The sequence below is a fragment of the Camelus bactrianus genome, chromosome 16 (genome assembly GCF_048773025.1).
Source record: "Camelus bactrianus isolate YW-2024 breed Bactrian camel chromosome 16, ASM4877302v1, whole genome shotgun sequence".
NCBI lineage: Eukaryota > Metazoa > Chordata > Mammalia > Artiodactyla > Camelidae > Camelus > Camelus bactrianus.
The window spans coordinates 8096974-8114111 of record NC_133554.1 but is presented as its reverse complement, the minus strand read 5'-3'; the positions used below and the strand labels follow the sequence as shown (position 1 = coordinate 8114111).

The window sequence follows — 17138 nt, the reverse complement described above, 5'->3', positions numbered from 1 at the left end:
GGGAGAACGAAGGTTTCAGCCGCCCAGACCTAATCGATCCTGCGCCCCCGTCTGAGAGGACCCCCAGCCGGATGGAGATGACTGGGCGAGGCGAGGCTAGTGCTCGTCCGCCCCCTCGTGGAAGGAGCCGAACATTGCCGAGCTTTGCCTACTTGCCGCGCTGGACCCCGGCGTCCCGCCAGCCTCCAAACGCGGCCGACGGGCGGGTGCCCGAGGCCCTAGAGAGCTGGGACTGGGGGAGGGCGAGCGGGCTTTGGGCAGGAGTCTGTCTCTCTGGGCCCCTAAAAGGATTGAGAAGAAAGTCGGGAGCGAAAGTCCGGACCCTAGGTCTCCTGAGCGTCTCTCGGCCCCCACCCGGGGCTTTCCCCACCTCCTCGAGGGGAAGCAGCTGGCGGAGCCGTCCGGTCTCGGGACAATAGAAGGAAACGAACTAGAAATCATATCCGCCCCCTCCCTACCGCGCCTGGTCAGAGCCCCCCTTTTTGCAGGCCCCGCTAGAGGAACCTGTCATTTAACCACACCCTCCTGCTGTCTGAGACCCCCACGGGAGCCCACTCTCGCCTCCCCACACCTAGTGCCTTTTTGGTCTCCTCTTTATCTCCTTTAATCCCCTACACTGGAAAGGAGAGTTTTGCCGTATTCACTCTCCTGTAATAGGTTCCTTCCTAAAGCCAACACACCAATGTTCTCTGTCCCAGGCCCCCTCGACGACCCAGGTTACCCATATTTCCAATCTCAGTATCCCCAATCTCCTCCCAAATTCCAGTGTCCCATCCTCAGTTCCACTTTCAGTGGCCCAAGATCCCTTACGTTACGACCACCTAGCGTTTCTGAGGTCCCGCCCTCGAGCCCGAGACCCCGCCCCGGGTTCGCCATCTGGAGAGCAACGGAGGAAGGAAGGATATAGACCCAGGCGTTCACCCCACCTCCACCCCCGCCCCCGACATCCCGGCCAGATAAAGGCGCCGAGGCCAAGAGGGGAGAGAGGCCCCGCCCCCCTTGAGAAGAGAAGCTGAAGCCCCTGCAGGACAGGGGTAAGAACCTGAGACTGAGGGAGCCAGACTCCTGGGTCCCCTAAGACGGTTGGGGCTTATTGATGGTAGGACGACTGAGGCCCAGAAATTGGGTTAAACTAGGGATCCGGGACTAGATGGAATTTCTTGGTTCAGGGAAGGGAACTTCGATTGGGATTTGGAGGGGTGGAGACAGCAGGTCGTCGGGGGACTCCAAACAGGATCTGAGACCAGGCACGGGGTGAGACAGAGGGGAATAGGGGTGCTGGAAGGGCACAGGGAGTCTAAGGGCGCTGCGGGCCAAATTCCCCACGGTCGTCATCGACGCCTCGGTGTGGGAACCTTCAACTTGCTCCAAGCGCAGTTCAGTCTAGAAGAGGAAAGCGAGCGACGGTGTGGCTGAGTGCAGAAAGAACAAGATGAATTAAGTAAGGCCGCGTGAACCGGAGCCGGGGGCTTGGCTCTAGCCGCACCTCAGGAGGAGCGGGCAAATTGCGGAAGGCATGGGGTCTTCGGACGGCCTGGATCCCTGAGCCCTTTCCCCCGCCCCCGCAGGCCTGCGTCGCTATGGGTTCCACGGCTACCCCGGAGGGAGCTCTGGGCTACGTCCGCGAGTTCACGCGCCACTCCTCCGACGTGCTTGGCAACCTGAATGAGCTGCGCCTGCGCGGGATCCTCACTGACGTCACGCTGCTGGTTGGCGGGCAACCCCTTCGCGCTCATAAGGCAGTTCTTATCGCCTGCAGGTTCGAGGGATAGCTCGTGGGGTTGGGTGGGACCAAATGGGAAAGGGGCGGAGCCATAACGTCTTGAGGCGGGAAGCCCAGCCTTCCAGACGCAGGAGGCGGAGCGTCCTGGAATTGGGGGCGGGGCAGGAGTGGGGAGGGGCCGGGGCTTTCTTTAGGGGCGGGGCTTTCTACAGGAGCGCGTGTATCCCTTGGTTCCCCAGCCTCTAAATGTGACCTCTAATCTTCCCTCTCTCCAGTGGCTTCTTCTATTCAATTTTTCGAGGCCGTGCAGGAGTCGGGGTAGATGTGCTCTCCCTGCCTGGGGGTCCTGAAGCTGGGGGCTTCGCGCCTCTTCTGGATTTCATGTACACTTCGCGCCTACGTCTCTCTCCCGCAACTGCACCAGCCGTCCTTGCAGCCGCCACGTACTTGCAGATGGAACATGTGGTCCAGGCATGCCACCGCTTCATCCAGGCCAGGTGAGGGAGCCTCAGCTCGGTATTCCCCATGGGTGAAGTGTCATTCCAGGTGTCAAGGGCAGGGGCCACGATTTGGAAATGGTACTAATGACCATCGCACTTTTCTCAGCTATGAACCTCTGAGCATCTCCCTGCGGCCCCTGGAGGCGGAACCCCCCAGACCCCCAACAGCCCCTCCACCAGGCAGTCCCAGGCGCTCCGAAGGACACCCAGACCCACCTACTGAGTCTCGCAGCTGCAGTCAAGGGCCCCCCAGTCCAGGCAGCCCAGACCCCAAGGCCTGCAACTGGAAAAAGTACAAGTTCATCGTGCTAAACTCTCAGGCCTCCCAAGCAGGGAGCCTGGCAGGGGAGAGGAGTTCTGGCCAACTTTGCTCCCAAGCCCGGCTCCCCAGTGGAGATGAGGCTTCCAGCAGTAGTAGCAGCGGCAGCGAAGAAGGACCCATTCCTGGTCCCCAGAGCAGGTACAGAAACTGGAACCCCCGGAATTTGTGTAGGCTAGCCTCAGCTCAGAGGCACAGCCATTGGGCCTGGGTGGTCAGGAACAAGAGTCAAGGGGTGGGCTTCAGACACACTAGCTCACCTCACTAGCCAGGCTTGCTCAGTGGGGTGGGACTTTGGCAGCACAATTGGATATGGCTCATTGGTCAATATTGGCTCACCTCCAGAGGGTAGGCCTTTGGCAACAAGTTCTCCGGGGGAGAAACCCCCTCCATATAATCTCTCCTAACCCTTTTCTCTGGTCCTTGATACCTGCCTAGGCTCTCTCCAACTGCTGCCAATGTACAGTTCAAATATGGGGCTCCAGTCAATACCCCCCATCTCCTCACACCCCGGGCTCCAGAGCCCACTGGATCACCCTCTGGGCAGGCTCGTCCACCACCAGGTAAGAGCCCCTCCTTCTTCCTCCTTCTTGGTTTTTCTCCTGCGGCTGCTCAAGGCCAGCGTGGGCCAAAAGGCCTTAGGAAAGGCCTAGTCCAATTCCTGCAAGTTAGAATCACCTAGGGAGCTTTTTAAAATCCCATTGCCCGGGTCACACCCCATAGATCACAATGTCTTCAAATGGGATCCAGGCATTAGTATTTTTTTAAAGCTTCCAATGAGCAGCAAAGTTTGAGAGCTTCCGGCCAATTCCCATCCAGGGCTGAGTGGTCAGCCCAGGGCTTGGCAGGGCCTCTCTGGCAAGCTGTCATCCAGACTGGTGCAAGAGAGGAGAGACAAATAGAAGCATCCACTGACCAGCAGGGGCCTCCACCTACCATCACCACCACTGGAGAGATTAGCAGAGTACTGTGGATCAGACGGCAGACATGGAGTCTGATCTTGGCTTGTCCATTTCATAACCATGGGACTCTGAGCAAGTCAAAGGAGCCCCAGAAGCCTTAGCAGTAAACTGGGAAAAAAGAAAACATGCTTCTGTGTGGTCTGAGGATTCACGGGAATTGTCGTCATCACCCACCCCCCTTCCCAGGAAGTGAATTTTTCAACTGTCAGAACTGTGAGGCTGTGGCTGGGTGCTCATCGGGGCTGGACCCCTTGGCTCCTGGGGAGGAGGACAAGCCCTACAAGTGTCAGCTCTGCCGGTCCGCCTTCCGCTATAAGGGCAACCTGGCCAGTCACCGCACAGTGCACACAGGTAGGGAAGAAGCAGGGAGGAGAGGATCCTTGCCTTCATGCCCACCGACATGTGTTCTCCGGTACAGTCCCTGACCTCCTTCCAACCTGCCTCCAGGGGAAAAGCCCTACCACTGCTCCATCTGCGGAGCCCGCTTTAACCGGCCAGCAAACCTGAAAACGCACAGCCGCATCCATTCGGGAGAGAAGCCCTATAAGTGTGAGACATGCGGCTCACGCTTTGTGCAGGTATGGCGCCCATCTCAGAGCCGGCTGGAAGGCAAATTTGCTAGAGGGCGGGGAGGGCCGAATGGGGAGGGTTCTGTCCCTCCGAGAGGCGCGGTCTGAGGTCCCCTCCTCTCCCAGGTGGCGCATCTGCGCGCGCACGTGCTGATCCACACCGGGGAGAAGCCCTATCCCTGCCCCACCTGCGGGACTCGCTTCCGCCACCTGCAGACCCTCAAAAGCCACGTCCGCATCCACACGGGAGAGAAGCCTTACCACGTGAGTACTCGACCTCGCTTGGCCCAAAGCCTTGGAATTGCCTCCCGTTTACCAGGGGGCAGGGCTCTGTGAGGAGTGGGCCTGGCCGTCGCGATTTCTCTTCCAGGTGGGCGGTGTCCTGGAAGAGTCCTTGGAAGCGGCGGGGCCTGGGGGGAGGGATGGCAGGTGTAGAAGTTAGGCTCCTGGAGAGGAGCTAACGGATGGGAAAACCTTTGCTGAGGAGGGCAGGGCCTAGTTCCTTGGCCTTTCCTTGCGAATTTGGGAGGATGTGGGGACTAAAGAGCTTCTCTAAGGTGGAGTGCTGGGCAGTTCTCCCTAGCTCAACACCTCAAAGGTGGCTGTGGGTGGGGACGGATCTGACTCCGCTGTCCTCCCTCAGTGCGACCCCTGTAGCCTGCATTTCCGGCACAAGAGTCAACTTCGGCTGCATCTGCGCCAGAAACACGGAGCTGCTACCAACACCAAAGTGCACTACCACATTCTTGGGGGGCCCTAGCTGAGCGCCGGCCCCGGCCCCACTCCCTTCCTGGAAGACGGGAAAGCTGCGCTCAAGGCTGGCTTCCCTGTCAGGCTTGGGCATGGGGGCGTGCGAGGTCCCTCCCTATCAGCGACTGCCACCACCTTAATTTCTCACCGGGGAGAGCAGGGGTGGCAGATCACGGCTTGATCTGCCTCTGTTTTGCTGGTCAAAACCTCTTCCCCACGATCCAAATTGTTTCTAAGGAGACAGCATGCTAGGAGCTGGGGGAGGGGAAAGACAGGAGGCTTGGCTTCCTTAAGCGCCCATCTCATTCGATTTATCTGTAAATATAATTTATTGAGGCCTTTGGGTGGCACCAGAGCCTTCATTCTAATGCATTTCCCATGTCCCTCTTCCACAAGTGTGATCAAAAGTGACCTGAAACACAGAATGTGAGGTCACAGCTCTGCTGGCAGAGATTAGCACTTGGCTGCCTCCTTTGGCTTGAGTGTTTCATATGATTATTGTCATGACTTTTATCTTTAGAATTACTGTCTCCTATTTGTTTGCTTGTTGGTTTAAAATAGAGGAAGTGGTTCGCTGTGTCCTGCCCCTCCAATTCTAGGTCTGGAACCTCGATTTGTTCTAGGGCACCTCTGGGAACATGCAGGTTTGTGGAATTGGGTCAGGAACCCTCTCTGGTATCCTGGATATTGTAGGTTCTCTAGAAGGCTAGCGCTGGATATAGACGTTTCTTTCTTCTTCAAGGGTCACAGAAGTGGAGGTAATAAATACTTCCTGGAGGCTGTGGCTGGAGGGGGCTTTGTCCATCTTGGAACTAGAGGGATGATTGGAGAGGCTTTGTCTTCTGCCCCTAACTGTCCCCTTAGTCTGGTCATCTAGGTTTGGCTCCACTGTGTCTATTTGTCCTGATGGAGCCCACCTAGGAGCTTGGGTTGAGCCCATAATCCTCCCACTAGGACCCGTTCTTAGCACTGAGTTGATCCCTCCATGGGGGAGAGATTTGAAATTCCTTATCAGAGATAATGCAACCTTTTCTGATTCTGCCATTTCCAAGAATGTCATGACCTAGGGGAGAGTTATGAAACTCTTTATCTTGATGAAATAGTAAAGAGTATGACCCGTCCTTTACTGCAGAGGGATCTGGGTTTGAATTCCTTGGGGTTCTCTCTGAGATGAACCTCTTCTTCCTTTAGTGGGTTTTTGGACATCTTCTGGCAAGTGTCCAAATTCCAGAAACTTCTTTGCCTCTAGAAATCACAGGTGCTTGGTATCTTTCTTACCTTAGAAAAGCTGGGTCTGTGACCTGGTCTTCCTGTCACTGCATTCCTGTCTGGAACCAGTGAATGCACTAGAATCTTCCACAGGGAGAGAAAAGGGAGGCTGAGTTCCATTCTGGATTTGCTGTAGTTTCGGATTATGATTGGGACTGCTGTTGGGATTAGAGGTTTAAAAGATTTTCAAGATTGATTGACTGGTAGGCCTTCTAGTGGACCAAATTTCCAGGTAGGATTAAGAGGCTGGTTGAGGGGCACAGTCTCTGGTGCAGGCCAAGTAGATAGAAAGTTAGGAATGGGTTTCCTCTTAACTGGGTGGAATGTCTGGAATGTTAGATGATGCTCTGAAGCCTTAATTTACAGGCCTGCCTCTGTTGCCCTGGGGACTGTTTGATCTGGGGCATGGGGTGGAGGATCAGAAGCACTTTGAATTTGTGGGGTGGAGCTTCCTCAAGACAGGTCAGTACTAGTGGCTGTCACCTGGGGACTGGTGAGAAAGCTACTCTTCTCGCTCTTTCCCTCTTACTCCCCACTGCAGAATTGAAGGAGGGAGGGACAGCAGAGGAGAGATGTGAGAAGGAACCAGGATTTTTTTTTTTTTTTTTTTTTTTAGCAGATTGGATGGGCAGGTGGAGAGTGCCAAGGGGTGGAGATGTTAGATCTTGCAAGATCAGAATCATGGAATAAAGAAGCCTCTCTGTGCTGCCTGCTGTGTCCTGGGCTCTTGTCTTTGGGGATCTGGGGACTGGGTGAAGCTGGGGAAAGAGGGTTCTCCATTCTTAGATGCCGTCTTGGATTCTGTGCCCATCCCACTGTCCCACTCCACCAGACATTTTAAGCAGCTTTTTTCTCCTCTTCCCTGCTCATGCCTTCCGGCTCATTGTGTAGGAACCAGTGACTTCATGAAGTTTCTCCGGACCCACCTGCATCCTGCTGCTCTGAAGTCACTTCCTGCCTGAGGTGTGGAGGTGGCAAGGAGAAAACCAGGAAGCCACTAATAATACCAAGAGGCTGGGGGTGCATCTGTGTTGGGGAATTTAATGCTTGGGACACACCCTACCACCACCACAGAAAATGGATAGGACTCAGGTCCCATAAGGACAATAGGGGCTGGAGGTGGCAGTGAGAAGCTAAGTGGTTAGATCAAACATGCCAATTCTATGCCTCCCCCAGAGCAATGGTGTCTTGGAATCCATCCAGTGCCTAGTACACACTTCTCTCCCACCCTTTCCCCACGTCCTGTGTGCACAGCTTTGTTCTGCCCCATGGCTGGAGGGTAAAGGGTCTCTAATTCTGATAATTTACCCCTGCTTTGGGACTTAAATTCCTTACCTGTGAAATAAGTCCATTAACATGGAAAGAATACGTTCCTCTCAACATTTAGTTTGTGATTGTGTTTCTCAATCTTTTAAAACCCATGACCTGAATTAGATTTTACTTTTTAAGCAAAAAACAAAACCAAGAAACTAAATGAAAACGTTCCTTCCCCTCACACTATGGCTTATCCCCTGCTGCAAATGAGACCAGCTAATATTACTTATCTCCTGCTACATGCCATGCCCTGAACTAAGCATTTTAGTGTATAGATTTTCTAGTTCAACTCCCCTGATAACCCTAAAAGTAGGTACTTTTTTTTTTTTTTGAGAAAGTAGGTACTATTTTTAGCCCCAATTTACAGATAGAGAAACAGAGAGGTTCAATATCTTGGCTAAGTGAGTAAGTGATAAAGCCAGGATTGGAACTATGATTTGATTCTAAGAACTGCACTCTTAACCACTATGTTATACAGCCACACTAATTTCTACATCTTTGGCAGAGTCCCCAACAGCCAAAGTTTTGACTCCACTTACATTAAAAAAAAAAAAAAGTTTTGGGGTATGATTATTTTTATTTCCCACATATGGAAATATAAGGCTCAGTATGCTTTCTTTCAATTACACAGCCTCCTTCCCCACCTCTCGCCCCTTCACCTCACCCCCACTTGTATGTGGATGAACCCTTGAGCTCAAATTTCAAGGTCAGTGTCCTAAGGATCTTGAAACCAATCCACCATGAGTGCTATATAAGGTTGGAGGAACTAAGTACTGGTTGGGTAGGAGGGGCTGATTGCTCCAGTAGTCATGGCTTGTCTCTTTAGTCTATCCCATCAAGAGATTAAAACATGTGATTAGGAAGTGGTTGTTACTGGAGGGCAGAGGAAAATGTCCCAGCCCCACTGAAGACCGGTGCTGGTGGGGCTCTGAGTGAGCTCAGAGCAGCACTTCCTCGCCCCAGTTATTTTTGGTCTCTGTGACCTGTAGGTTTCCTGTTAGTGGGAACAGAAGGAACAGGAAAGAGTTCCCATCACAGAAATCAACGCCAGGAGTCCAGCAGCCCATTCCCCTGTCTTGCTCCTTGGCCTTTGAACCCCTCAGGAATCCAGGCATTTAGATCCTAGTGGCCTCAGGCGCCTGGCCAGGTATTTTGTTTAGGCTTATCTCATAATTCCTCCACACCCGCCCCCTGACCTGGGCCTCGTCTTTCAACTCCTGGGGCCCTCATTAAGCACGTGAGTGTTTTCCTTTCCTAAACCGGTTTACCCACCACCAACCCCCTGGACTCCTTACGTGCGTGTCTCCGTTCTGCAATCCGGTCGAATTGGTCCTCTAGGTGGACAGGAGACCCAAACAGCCTCCTAGTGGGTTCCTGGGTCACGTGGGGCCCATCTAGAGTGCCTCCTAAAGGTCTCCTCCTCACGCATGCGCCCCACTCACTGACCCAATGCAGAACGCGCTCTAAACTCCGCCCAGCCCTTCTGGCTCCGCCCTCTTCTGAGGAGTCCCGTGTCCTCATTGGTGAGCTGCAGACAGGGATGTTTGCCCGTCTGGCCAGGTGCTGACACTTCCAATGATAAAATAGATGATCCGCTTCGAGGCTGGCTCACCTCAAGGGTGGAGCCCAAACCCAGTGCTGCCCCCTGGTTCCTAACCAACGTCGGCCCCGCTTTCATCTTGCCCCACCCAGGCCTGGACTCTCGACTCGCGGCCAGCGGAGCCACGCCCCCCGGCCCTGAACGCGGGGGGCCAGTGTCGGCCGGGTCTTCCCACGTATATCGCCAGCCCACCCTCGCCGCCACCAGGGGAAAGGCGCAGGCGCCTCACGCAGCCTCTCTGCAGCTTTCAAGCCCTTATCGGTACTTTCCTCTCTACCATCCTCTCCTCCTCCGCACGGCCCCGAGCCGTCCGGCTGGGTGGCTGGATGGGTGGGCCGAGGTGGAACATCCTGAGCCCTGCTCCCGGAGGGGCTCTCAGTGGCGGCAGCCCTGTTACTTCCCAGATGGCACATAAAGCCGAGCCCCCCGACGGGGGCTGGGGATGGATGGTGGTGCTCTCAGCGTTCTTCCAGTCGGCGCTGGTGTTCGGGGTGCTCCGCTCCTTCGGCGTCTTCTTTGTGGAGTTTGTGGCAGCGTTTGAGGAGCAGGCGGCGCGAGTCTCCTGGATCGCTTCCATAGGAATCGCGGTGCAGCAGTTCGGGAGTGAGTGCTGTGCCTGGGTCTGGAGTCCTGCGACCTTCGACCCTCGGAAGGGAGAGGGGATGCGGGAACTGGGAAGGAGATAAGGGGTGGGCAGTGCTGGAGAAGGACGCCTGAGATCTCGCAGAACCCTTCCTCTTCCCCAGGCCCAGTAGGCAGTGCCCTGAGCACGAAGTTCGGGCCCAGGCCTGTGGTAATGGCTGGGGGTATCTTGGCTGCGCTGGGGATGCTGCTCGCCTCCTTTGCTACCTCCTTGACCCACCTGTACCTGAGTATTGGGCTGCTTTCAGGTGAGACCCTGGGCAAGGGCCTGAGAGTTAAAAGCCTGAGTCTCTGGCCTCTGGACTTTCACATTCTTCCTGCTCCTTCCAAAAGGCTTAGTGAGAAGCTGAAAGTTTTGGCTGGCACCTGTGCCTGGAATGGAATTCTTAAGAGAGTTGACTAAAGTCATTAACAGAGTAGGGAAATCAGGAAATGCAAAGATGATGAATCCAGAATATGCAAGCCTAGGGCCAGTGGGACTGGAGTGTAAAAGGAAGAATTATGAAAATGTTGTCTCAGGTACTGTGGTTGTGAAATAGGTATCATTATCCTACTTAAAGGTGAAGAAAGGCTTTAGAAGCTTATGCAACTTGGCCAATGAAGTTTACTCAGCCAGAAATGGTACAGCCCAGGTTTACCTACAAAGTTCCATGGTAGTTACTCTGTAAACATTATCTCTAAGCCTCCAGACTCCCATAAAGTATATTACCCCCATTTTGCACAGGAGATTGAGACTGGGAAGTTAAGTAAAATACACAAGGTCATACAGCTGGAAAGTATCAAGCTAGGTTGTAACTCAGGCCTGTGCTACGTTCTGCTGCTGGGCAGTGTTGGGATGACTGGGTGCCCTGAGCTTCCTAAGAGTCCCTGAACCCCTGTTTTCTTCCTTTTTGACAGGATCTGGCTGGGCCTTGACCTTCACTCCGACCCTGGCCTGCCTGTCCCGTTACTTCTCTCGCCGGCGATCCCTGGCCACCGGGCTGGCACTGACGGGTGTCGGCCTCTCCTCCTTTGCCTTTGCCCCACTTTTCCAGTGGCTGCTCAGCTACTATGCCTGGCGGGGGGCCCTCCTGCTGGTGTCTGCCCTCTCCCTCCACTTGGTGGCCTGTGGTGCTCTTCTCCGCCCACTCTCCCTGGCTGAGGACCCTGCCGTGGGTGGCCCTGGGACCCAACTCACCTCCCTCCTCCATCATGGCCCCTTCCTCCGTTACACTGTCGCCCTCACCCTGATCAACACTGGCTACTTTATTCCCTATGTGCACCTGGTGGCGCATCTGCAAGACCTGGACTGGGACCCACTGCCTGCTGCCTTCCTACTCTCAGTGGTGGCTATTTCGGATCTTGTGGGGCGTGTGGCCTCTGGGTGGCTAGGGGATGCAGTCCCAGGGCCTGTGGCAAGACTCCTGATGCTCTGGACCACCCTGACTGGGGTGATACTGGCCCTGTTCCCTGTGGCTTTGGCTCCCACAGCCCTGGTGGCTCTGGCTGTGGCATATGGCTTCACATCAGGGGCCCTGACCCCAGTGGCCTTCTCCGTGCTGCCTGAACTGGTGGGGACTGGAAAGATATACTGTGGCCTGGGACTGGTGCAGATGGTAGAGAGCATCGGGGGGCTGCTGGGGGCTCCTCTGTCAGGTAAGGGGAGTGGGATTTCCAGGTGGGCCAGGGCTGCTACATCATGCCACTCGGGAGGGGGAACTTCCATTATAGTGTATATGTATAATGCCCTCTGGAATTGGTGCAGTACGCAGCCAGCATGGTCAGTCACACTGGCCCCAAAATGGGTCCAAGGGGCAAAGTAATTGGGCTGTCGAAAGGTTAAGAGGAGCTATGTGGCATCCTTGGCAGTGTACTTACAGCTTGGGTTTTCAGAGGACCTGGCCAGACATCTCATGCTAGTGTCTGCCTTTTCCTTTGGCCCACTGGGCCCTGGGCCGGGGTCTGGGCCATCTGGTCAAAGTTCTCCAGGCTCCAGACGTCAGAGCCTTCAGACCCTGTAACATTTTCCTCTTAACTATTAACTGAAGGCATGAATGGGAGGGCCACAGTTACTGGAAAGAAAGGCACAGGTGTGCCTGACTCCATCTGGATCCCCAGATCCCCACTGGCTGGTCCAGTCCTACCTTGAGAGTTCTAACTCTTCCAAGATAATAGGTTAAGGATTATTTTCTTCCCTCCACCCAAAAATGTGTCTGAGCCATCAGTCTCAGGAAACAGATCACCCACGTGTATTCTTTTTCTCTCTTGAACCTAGGCTACCTCCGGGATGTGACAGGCAACTACACGGCTTCCTTTGTGGTGTCTGGGGCCTTCCTCCTTGCAGGGAGTGGAGTTCTCATCACTCTGCCTCACTTCTTCTGCTTCTCAGCTCCTACTTCCAAGCCCCAGGACCTTGTAACGGAGACACTGGGTACCAAAGTCCCTCTGCCCAGTGAGGGGCTGGGAGAGGAATGAACTCCAGGAAGGGCTAGTCAGACCCAGAAAGCCAGAGGTTGGCAGCTCTAGGTCTTCTGCCCCATCTTGGCACCCACAGAACCATAGTGCCTTAAACATCTTGATCTGCCTCCCCTCAACCAGAGCAGGCCTGGGGCTCCTGCAATGTGTGTGCCAGCTCCTTGTATCTTGTTGAGGAGACTCATCTCTTCTTTGCTCCCACAACCTTTTCTGAAGGATGCAGGCATTCAGCCTGCTCCACTGAGCTGTGAATCAACTGTGGAAATCAAAGGCCAAGAAGAGTCTTCTCATGTTTTACTTGTGATCTCCAGTGTTGCCTTCTAAGTTTCTTCCCTGAAGACAGATCTTTGGGAAAGAAGGATGCCCCTTTGAATTAAAACTGAATAAGAAAATTGGATAATAAGAACCTCAAGAAGAGCTGGGGCCTATGAGCTTGGGTTGGCTGAATGGGGGCATGCTGGGGAGTGGAGGGGAGGTGTTCAGGTGCTCTGGTGACCCAGAGCATTTAAACCCTGGACTCTGCTCCCTGGACCACAGTTCCTCCCATTTGCTCACTGACCTCCCTCTTTCCCACTATCCCCTGTAACTTAGAAAATAAATTAAGTAAACAAGGGACATGGGGGGGGGGGGATTGTGTGGGAATGTGTGCCAGTTTGGGAAGGAGAGAAAAAGCTAAGAGAGCTGAAGTCTGGGTCTGGGATTCTTGTATTTCCCTCAGGCCAGTAGAAGGAGGTTGAAATGCAGGAAAGAATTGTCTGGGAAATGAGGTTGGGGCAGCTAGCACTCAAGAGCACTGCCCTCCAATAAACTGAAGCTGATGGACAGACATTTGGCAAAGATCTGCTGTTATGATGACAAGAACTTGGGCAGAGAGAAATCGACTGATTGGACACACACCATTTCCGCCTCCCATGGCTTTAGTAGGATCCTTTTCCTATCAGCCTGCCTTTTCAGATATCTTATGTAGAATGCTTTCAGTTGGAGCTTGCAGAAAAAGCAGATAGAAATCCTTTATTGGAGGAGGGAGTTAAACAAGAAAATGGTCAACAAGGGGTGTCCAGAGTGGAGTGAGGGCCTCCTGGGGAGAGCAGCTCAGCCTGAGGAACGAGGAGCAGCTCCCCCCTCTCAGGGGGAGGGGTGGCTTGACTGGCGGCCGGACGGCAGGAAGGCCGCGCCCTGGGCAGTCCCATGTAGATGAAGCTGCCAGAGAGGATGAAAGAGCCGCACACAAGGAAGGAGGCGGTGAAGTCTCCTGTCTCGTCCCTTAGGAAGCCTGAGAGGAGGGGAAAGGGACTTAGAAGCCTCAGACCCCAAGAGCAGAGGGTGGTTGTGAGCGGATCTGCTGGCTCATGCCCTTACCTGACAGGGGCGGGCCCAGAAGCCCCCCGATGCTCATCAGCATCGGCACCAGCCCGGTGGCCTGTACAACACCTCCGATGCCCACCAGCCCCGGGAGCACACCGAAAATCAGCACGGCGTAACTTCCGGCGCTCAGCCCGTAGGCCCCAGCGGCGGCCAGTAGGGGGCCCCCCCAGCTCCCCTCGCTCCCCACCGCGGGTACCAGACCCACCGCCAGCAGCCCCAGCCCTGTCAATGCCCCGAACATCACGAGCAGCCGCGGGAGGGGCACCCAGCCCTGGTCCGACAGCCACCCGCAGAGAAGCCGGGCTCCTGCATCCCCCACCGCTGCCACCGCCACCACCAGCGCCGCCCCGTAGCCGCCCAGGCCCCGATCTAAAGCATGAGGGGCCAAGTGCACGTAGGGGACGAAGTACCCGGCCCCCACCAAGGCTGTGCCTAGAGCCAAAACCAAGAAGGCCCGGCGTGTGAAGAGACCTAGGCCGAGGGCAGCTAGAGGGCCTCGGGGTGGGGCCGAGGGGTCGCCAGGGAGCGCCAGGGGTCGCAGCAGGGCGCCACAGGGGGTGAGGTGGAGGGTAATGGCACCAAGGAGGAGCAGGGCGCCCCGCCAGCCGAAATTATCAAGGAGAAACTGCAAGGCGGGCGCCAGGAGCAGCGAGGAGATCCCATTGCCCGTGAGTGCCAGCCCCACGGCTAAGACTCGACGGCGGGAGAAGTAACGGGAGACGGTCCCGAGAGCAGGGGCGAACACCAGAGCCCAGCCGAAGCCTGCGAATGGATAGGACGGGGTGAGGGCGGGAACCGGGGTTATCTGCCTTTGCAGTCCCAGCTCTGCTTCTCGCAGAAGGCCCCTGCCCCGTTGGCCTCCAACAAGCTCCTGTTTCTCCCATCGCCCCTTAAGAACACGGGTGTCCCTCTCCCCTCACCAGCCAGAACGCCCAGGCCAAGGTAGAGGTGCAGCAGACTGTGGGCGAAAGCCGAGAAGACGAGGCCGAGCGAGGTGAGGACGCCCCCAACCATCACCACGGGGCGCGCCCCCCAACGGGTGCTCAGGGCGCTGCCCACTGGGCCTAGAAAGGGGCGGAGTCAACGGAAGACACGCTCCTGGACCCCTAAACTCTCTTCAGCAATTCTCATTGACAGTTTGTTGGGCCTAAGTTCCTCCCCCTGTCTAATAGCCCCTTCTCTTGACCACAAAGACCCACTCTTTTCCAGAACTCAGTTCCACATGTCGCCCTTTCTCAGATTATCTGGTAATCAGTCAGGTGCGTCCCCCACCACTGCACTCATGGCCCCTCCACCCCTGTTCCCTCCTCCCACCCCAGGGCCCCCCTCACTGGCTGCCTGCTGCACGACCAGGGCCAGGGCGCTGACCCACGCAGTGTCCTGAGCGCTTCGGTCAAAATGCTCCTCGAGGTCAGGGAGGGCCAGACCCAGGGAGCGTAACACCCCATAGGAGAGCCCATTCACCGCGAAGGTTGAGGACGCCACCACCCAGCCCCAGCCCCCGTCCGGGGGTCCGGCTGGCTTGGGGTTCATCGCCGCCTGGGGGAGAGGGAACACCTGTGAGTGAAGTCGCCACCTCTGTGCCTTCTCTAGGGACCTGGGCATCCCTGAGATCCAGCTTCTGGCTGTTTGCGTGGGACTGGGGCGGGGAACAGGACCTAGGCCTAGGGATAGAACTCCCAGGTCCGCGCGAGGTACCAGGACGGGGTGACAGCCAGATCTCCCGGGCCTGAGACTCCCCCTCCCACACACACCCGTTCCCTCTTACCCGACCTCTCCGGGTGGTGCGGGGAGGGGAAGGGTGAGGAACGGCTTGGCCGGGTTTTCTCCCCGCTTCCCCGGCGGGAGGGGGCCCCAGAGGGGAGCAAATGCAGAGATGGAGTCCAACTTGGACGGGCTCTCACAATAAACAGATCGCCACAGGAGGCCTGAGCCACCTGGGACGCGGGGGGTACGGAGGGTGGGGGCAAGCTGAGACAGGCAGCCAATCCGCCGAGCCGCCGGTGAGGTCAGACGCCGAGTCCCACGAGGATTGAATTATCCACAGACACCCCCCCACCCCCAGCCCCTGGGAAGGGAGGGGCGAGGAGTGAATGCCGTCCCGCCCCGCCCCGCCCCCGCCCACGCACCTGCCGCCGGCTGCGCACCCGGGAGACGCGTGGATGGCGATCTCCGGGCAGACCGCAGTCGGCAGGCAACGCACGAAAATAGGGGTGATCCCCCAGAGCCAGAGAGAATGAGTAGTTTCGCTCTCAGGGAACGTTCGTGGAGAATCAGGTTAACCTCGGATGTCAAATCACAGAACTCAACTGAGCGCATGTTGCGTGCTCAACAGTAATATGCCCTCAAGGGCTTCCTTGTGATGTGCCAGGGACATGCCCACGTGTCATCTTTCATCTTCGCAGTCACCCTGTGAAGACGAAGTAACTGAAGCTTAGGTAGGTCAGGTGACTTGCCCCAAATCACCCAGCTTAAAAAAAAATTTTTTTAAAGATGGTGGAAATATATCAATTTGGGTCTGAGCAACTGCGGAGCCACACAAGGAGAACAGACCTCAGACAGAAATAGAATCTACCACCACGGAGGGAAATGGCCTGGAGACAGCTTGATGCCAAACTGTCCTGGAAATGGTAGAGCCTCTGCAGGGCCAAAGAGTTTATGATTCCGATAGTGGTTACTGGGAATAGAAAGGATCCTTGATCAGAATCGCTGAAGATTTAGATTAGGATTTTAAAAGAAAAGTTAAGAAATCCGAGATGAACCCAGGTAATAATTTCTTTCGTGTGTGTGTGTGTGTGTGTGTGTGTGTGTGTGTGTGTGTGGTGTGTATTTTTTCCCCCCAGATTCTTTTCCATTACAGCTGATTACAAGAAATTGAGTACAGTTCCCTGGGCTATACAGTAGGTCCTTGTTGTTTATCAGGTATTGATTTCTCGAAAAACCTTGTGAAAAGTATCCTTTTCACATTAGGGGTAAGGTTATCATTGATCTACTTCAGCTATTTGAATCAAAGGATGTGTTCTTTGGTTTAATTATTAAACAGTATCAGAAAATTTGGCAGTTTACAGTTTGGAGTATGTGTCACCCAATAGCCACATGGTGGCAGTGTTTCCTAATTGTTGAGATGTTTCTGCAAAAAAAAACCAAAAAACAAAAAACAAAAAAACAGAAAAAAAGAAGAAAAACAGCTTCTTAAGTAGTGAAACTGTAAACCTAACAACACAGCCTGATCTTCAAAGGCTCTTCACTGCCCACAGAAGGAAAACAAAATCAAATTTCTCTACTTTGGGTATAAGACCCTTCACAATCAAAGGTGGACTTAGAATGTTTTTCCATCCCCTGTCCCTCCACTCTCTCCTTCACCCTTTCACCAGCCATTAGCCTCTCACCTGCTCTTTGGACAGGCACAGCTGTTTCTCATGCCTGAATTTTTGCATATATCATGCCCTCTGCTTGAAAGGTCCTGGATGGGGTACAGGAGACCTGCCACGTGCACCCTAGGAAAGTGGTCCCACTAGTTTCCCTTCCCTGGGGTGCTGTTGTGAAAAACACCTGGGAGATGGCGCCAGCAGATCCTCACTCACCCAGGAGGGCAGGGAGCCCTCTTCCTGAGATGGTGAGGACTCTGCTTCGAGTGGAAGCAAGCCAACTGAAACAAATCACTCCCTCTC

At 55.1% G+C, this 17138-nt stretch overlaps 2 protein-coding genes across 9 annotated transcripts; one reads left to right on the top strand and one right to left on the bottom strand.

Moving 5' to 3' along the window:
* Nucleotides 1-896: 896 nt before the first annotated feature.
* BCL6B (BCL6B transcription repressor) lies at nucleotides 897-12930 on the top strand. 5 transcript variants are annotated; one of them, XM_045524789.2, is made up of 12 exons: nucleotides 897-1034; nucleotides 1569-1759; nucleotides 1999-2220; nucleotides 2330-2683; nucleotides 2981-3105; nucleotides 3691-3855; nucleotides 3952-4082; nucleotides 4200-4337; nucleotides 9099-9609; nucleotides 9753-9896; nucleotides 10546-11283; nucleotides 11903-12930. In XM_045524789.2, exons 2-12 carry the CDS (start codon nucleotides 1581-1583, stop codon nucleotides 12100-12102), a joined length of 2907 nt encoding a protein of 968 aa, XP_045380745.1. In that variant the 5' UTR covers nucleotides 897-1034; nucleotides 1569-1580; the 3' UTR covers nucleotides 12103-12930. The 5 variants fall into 5 exon arrangements, with proteins under 5 accessions (XP_045380745.1, XP_045380748.1, XP_045380749.1 ...); XM_045524791.2 differs by lacking the exon at nucleotides 897-1034 and adding an exon at nucleotides 1072-1441; XM_045524792.2 differs by lacking the exon at nucleotides 9753-9896.
* A 150-nt stretch (nucleotides 12931-13080) lies between these two features.
* Nucleotides 13081-15493, bottom strand: SLC16A11 (solute carrier family 16 member 11). Of its 4 annotated transcripts, none has more exons than XM_010965867.3 (5): nucleotides 15241-15493; nucleotides 14799-15006; nucleotides 14388-14531; nucleotides 13462-14229; nucleotides 13081-13375 (listed from the first exon to the last, which is right to left on the bottom strand). In XM_010965867.3, exons 2-5 carry the CDS (start codon nucleotides 14998-15000, stop codon nucleotides 13146-13148), a joined length of 1344 nt encoding a protein of 447 aa, XP_010964169.2. In that variant the 5' UTR covers nucleotides 15001-15006; nucleotides 15241-15493; the 3' UTR covers nucleotides 13081-13145. The 4 variants fall into 4 exon arrangements, with proteins under 4 accessions (XP_010964169.2, XP_074198434.1, XP_074198432.1 ...); XM_074342333.1 differs by having other exon boundaries at nucleotides 15236-15365; XM_074342331.1 differs by lacking the exon at nucleotides 14388-14531 and having other exon boundaries at nucleotides 15236-15364.
* Between the last annotated feature and the right edge of the window lie 1645 nt (nucleotides 15494-17138).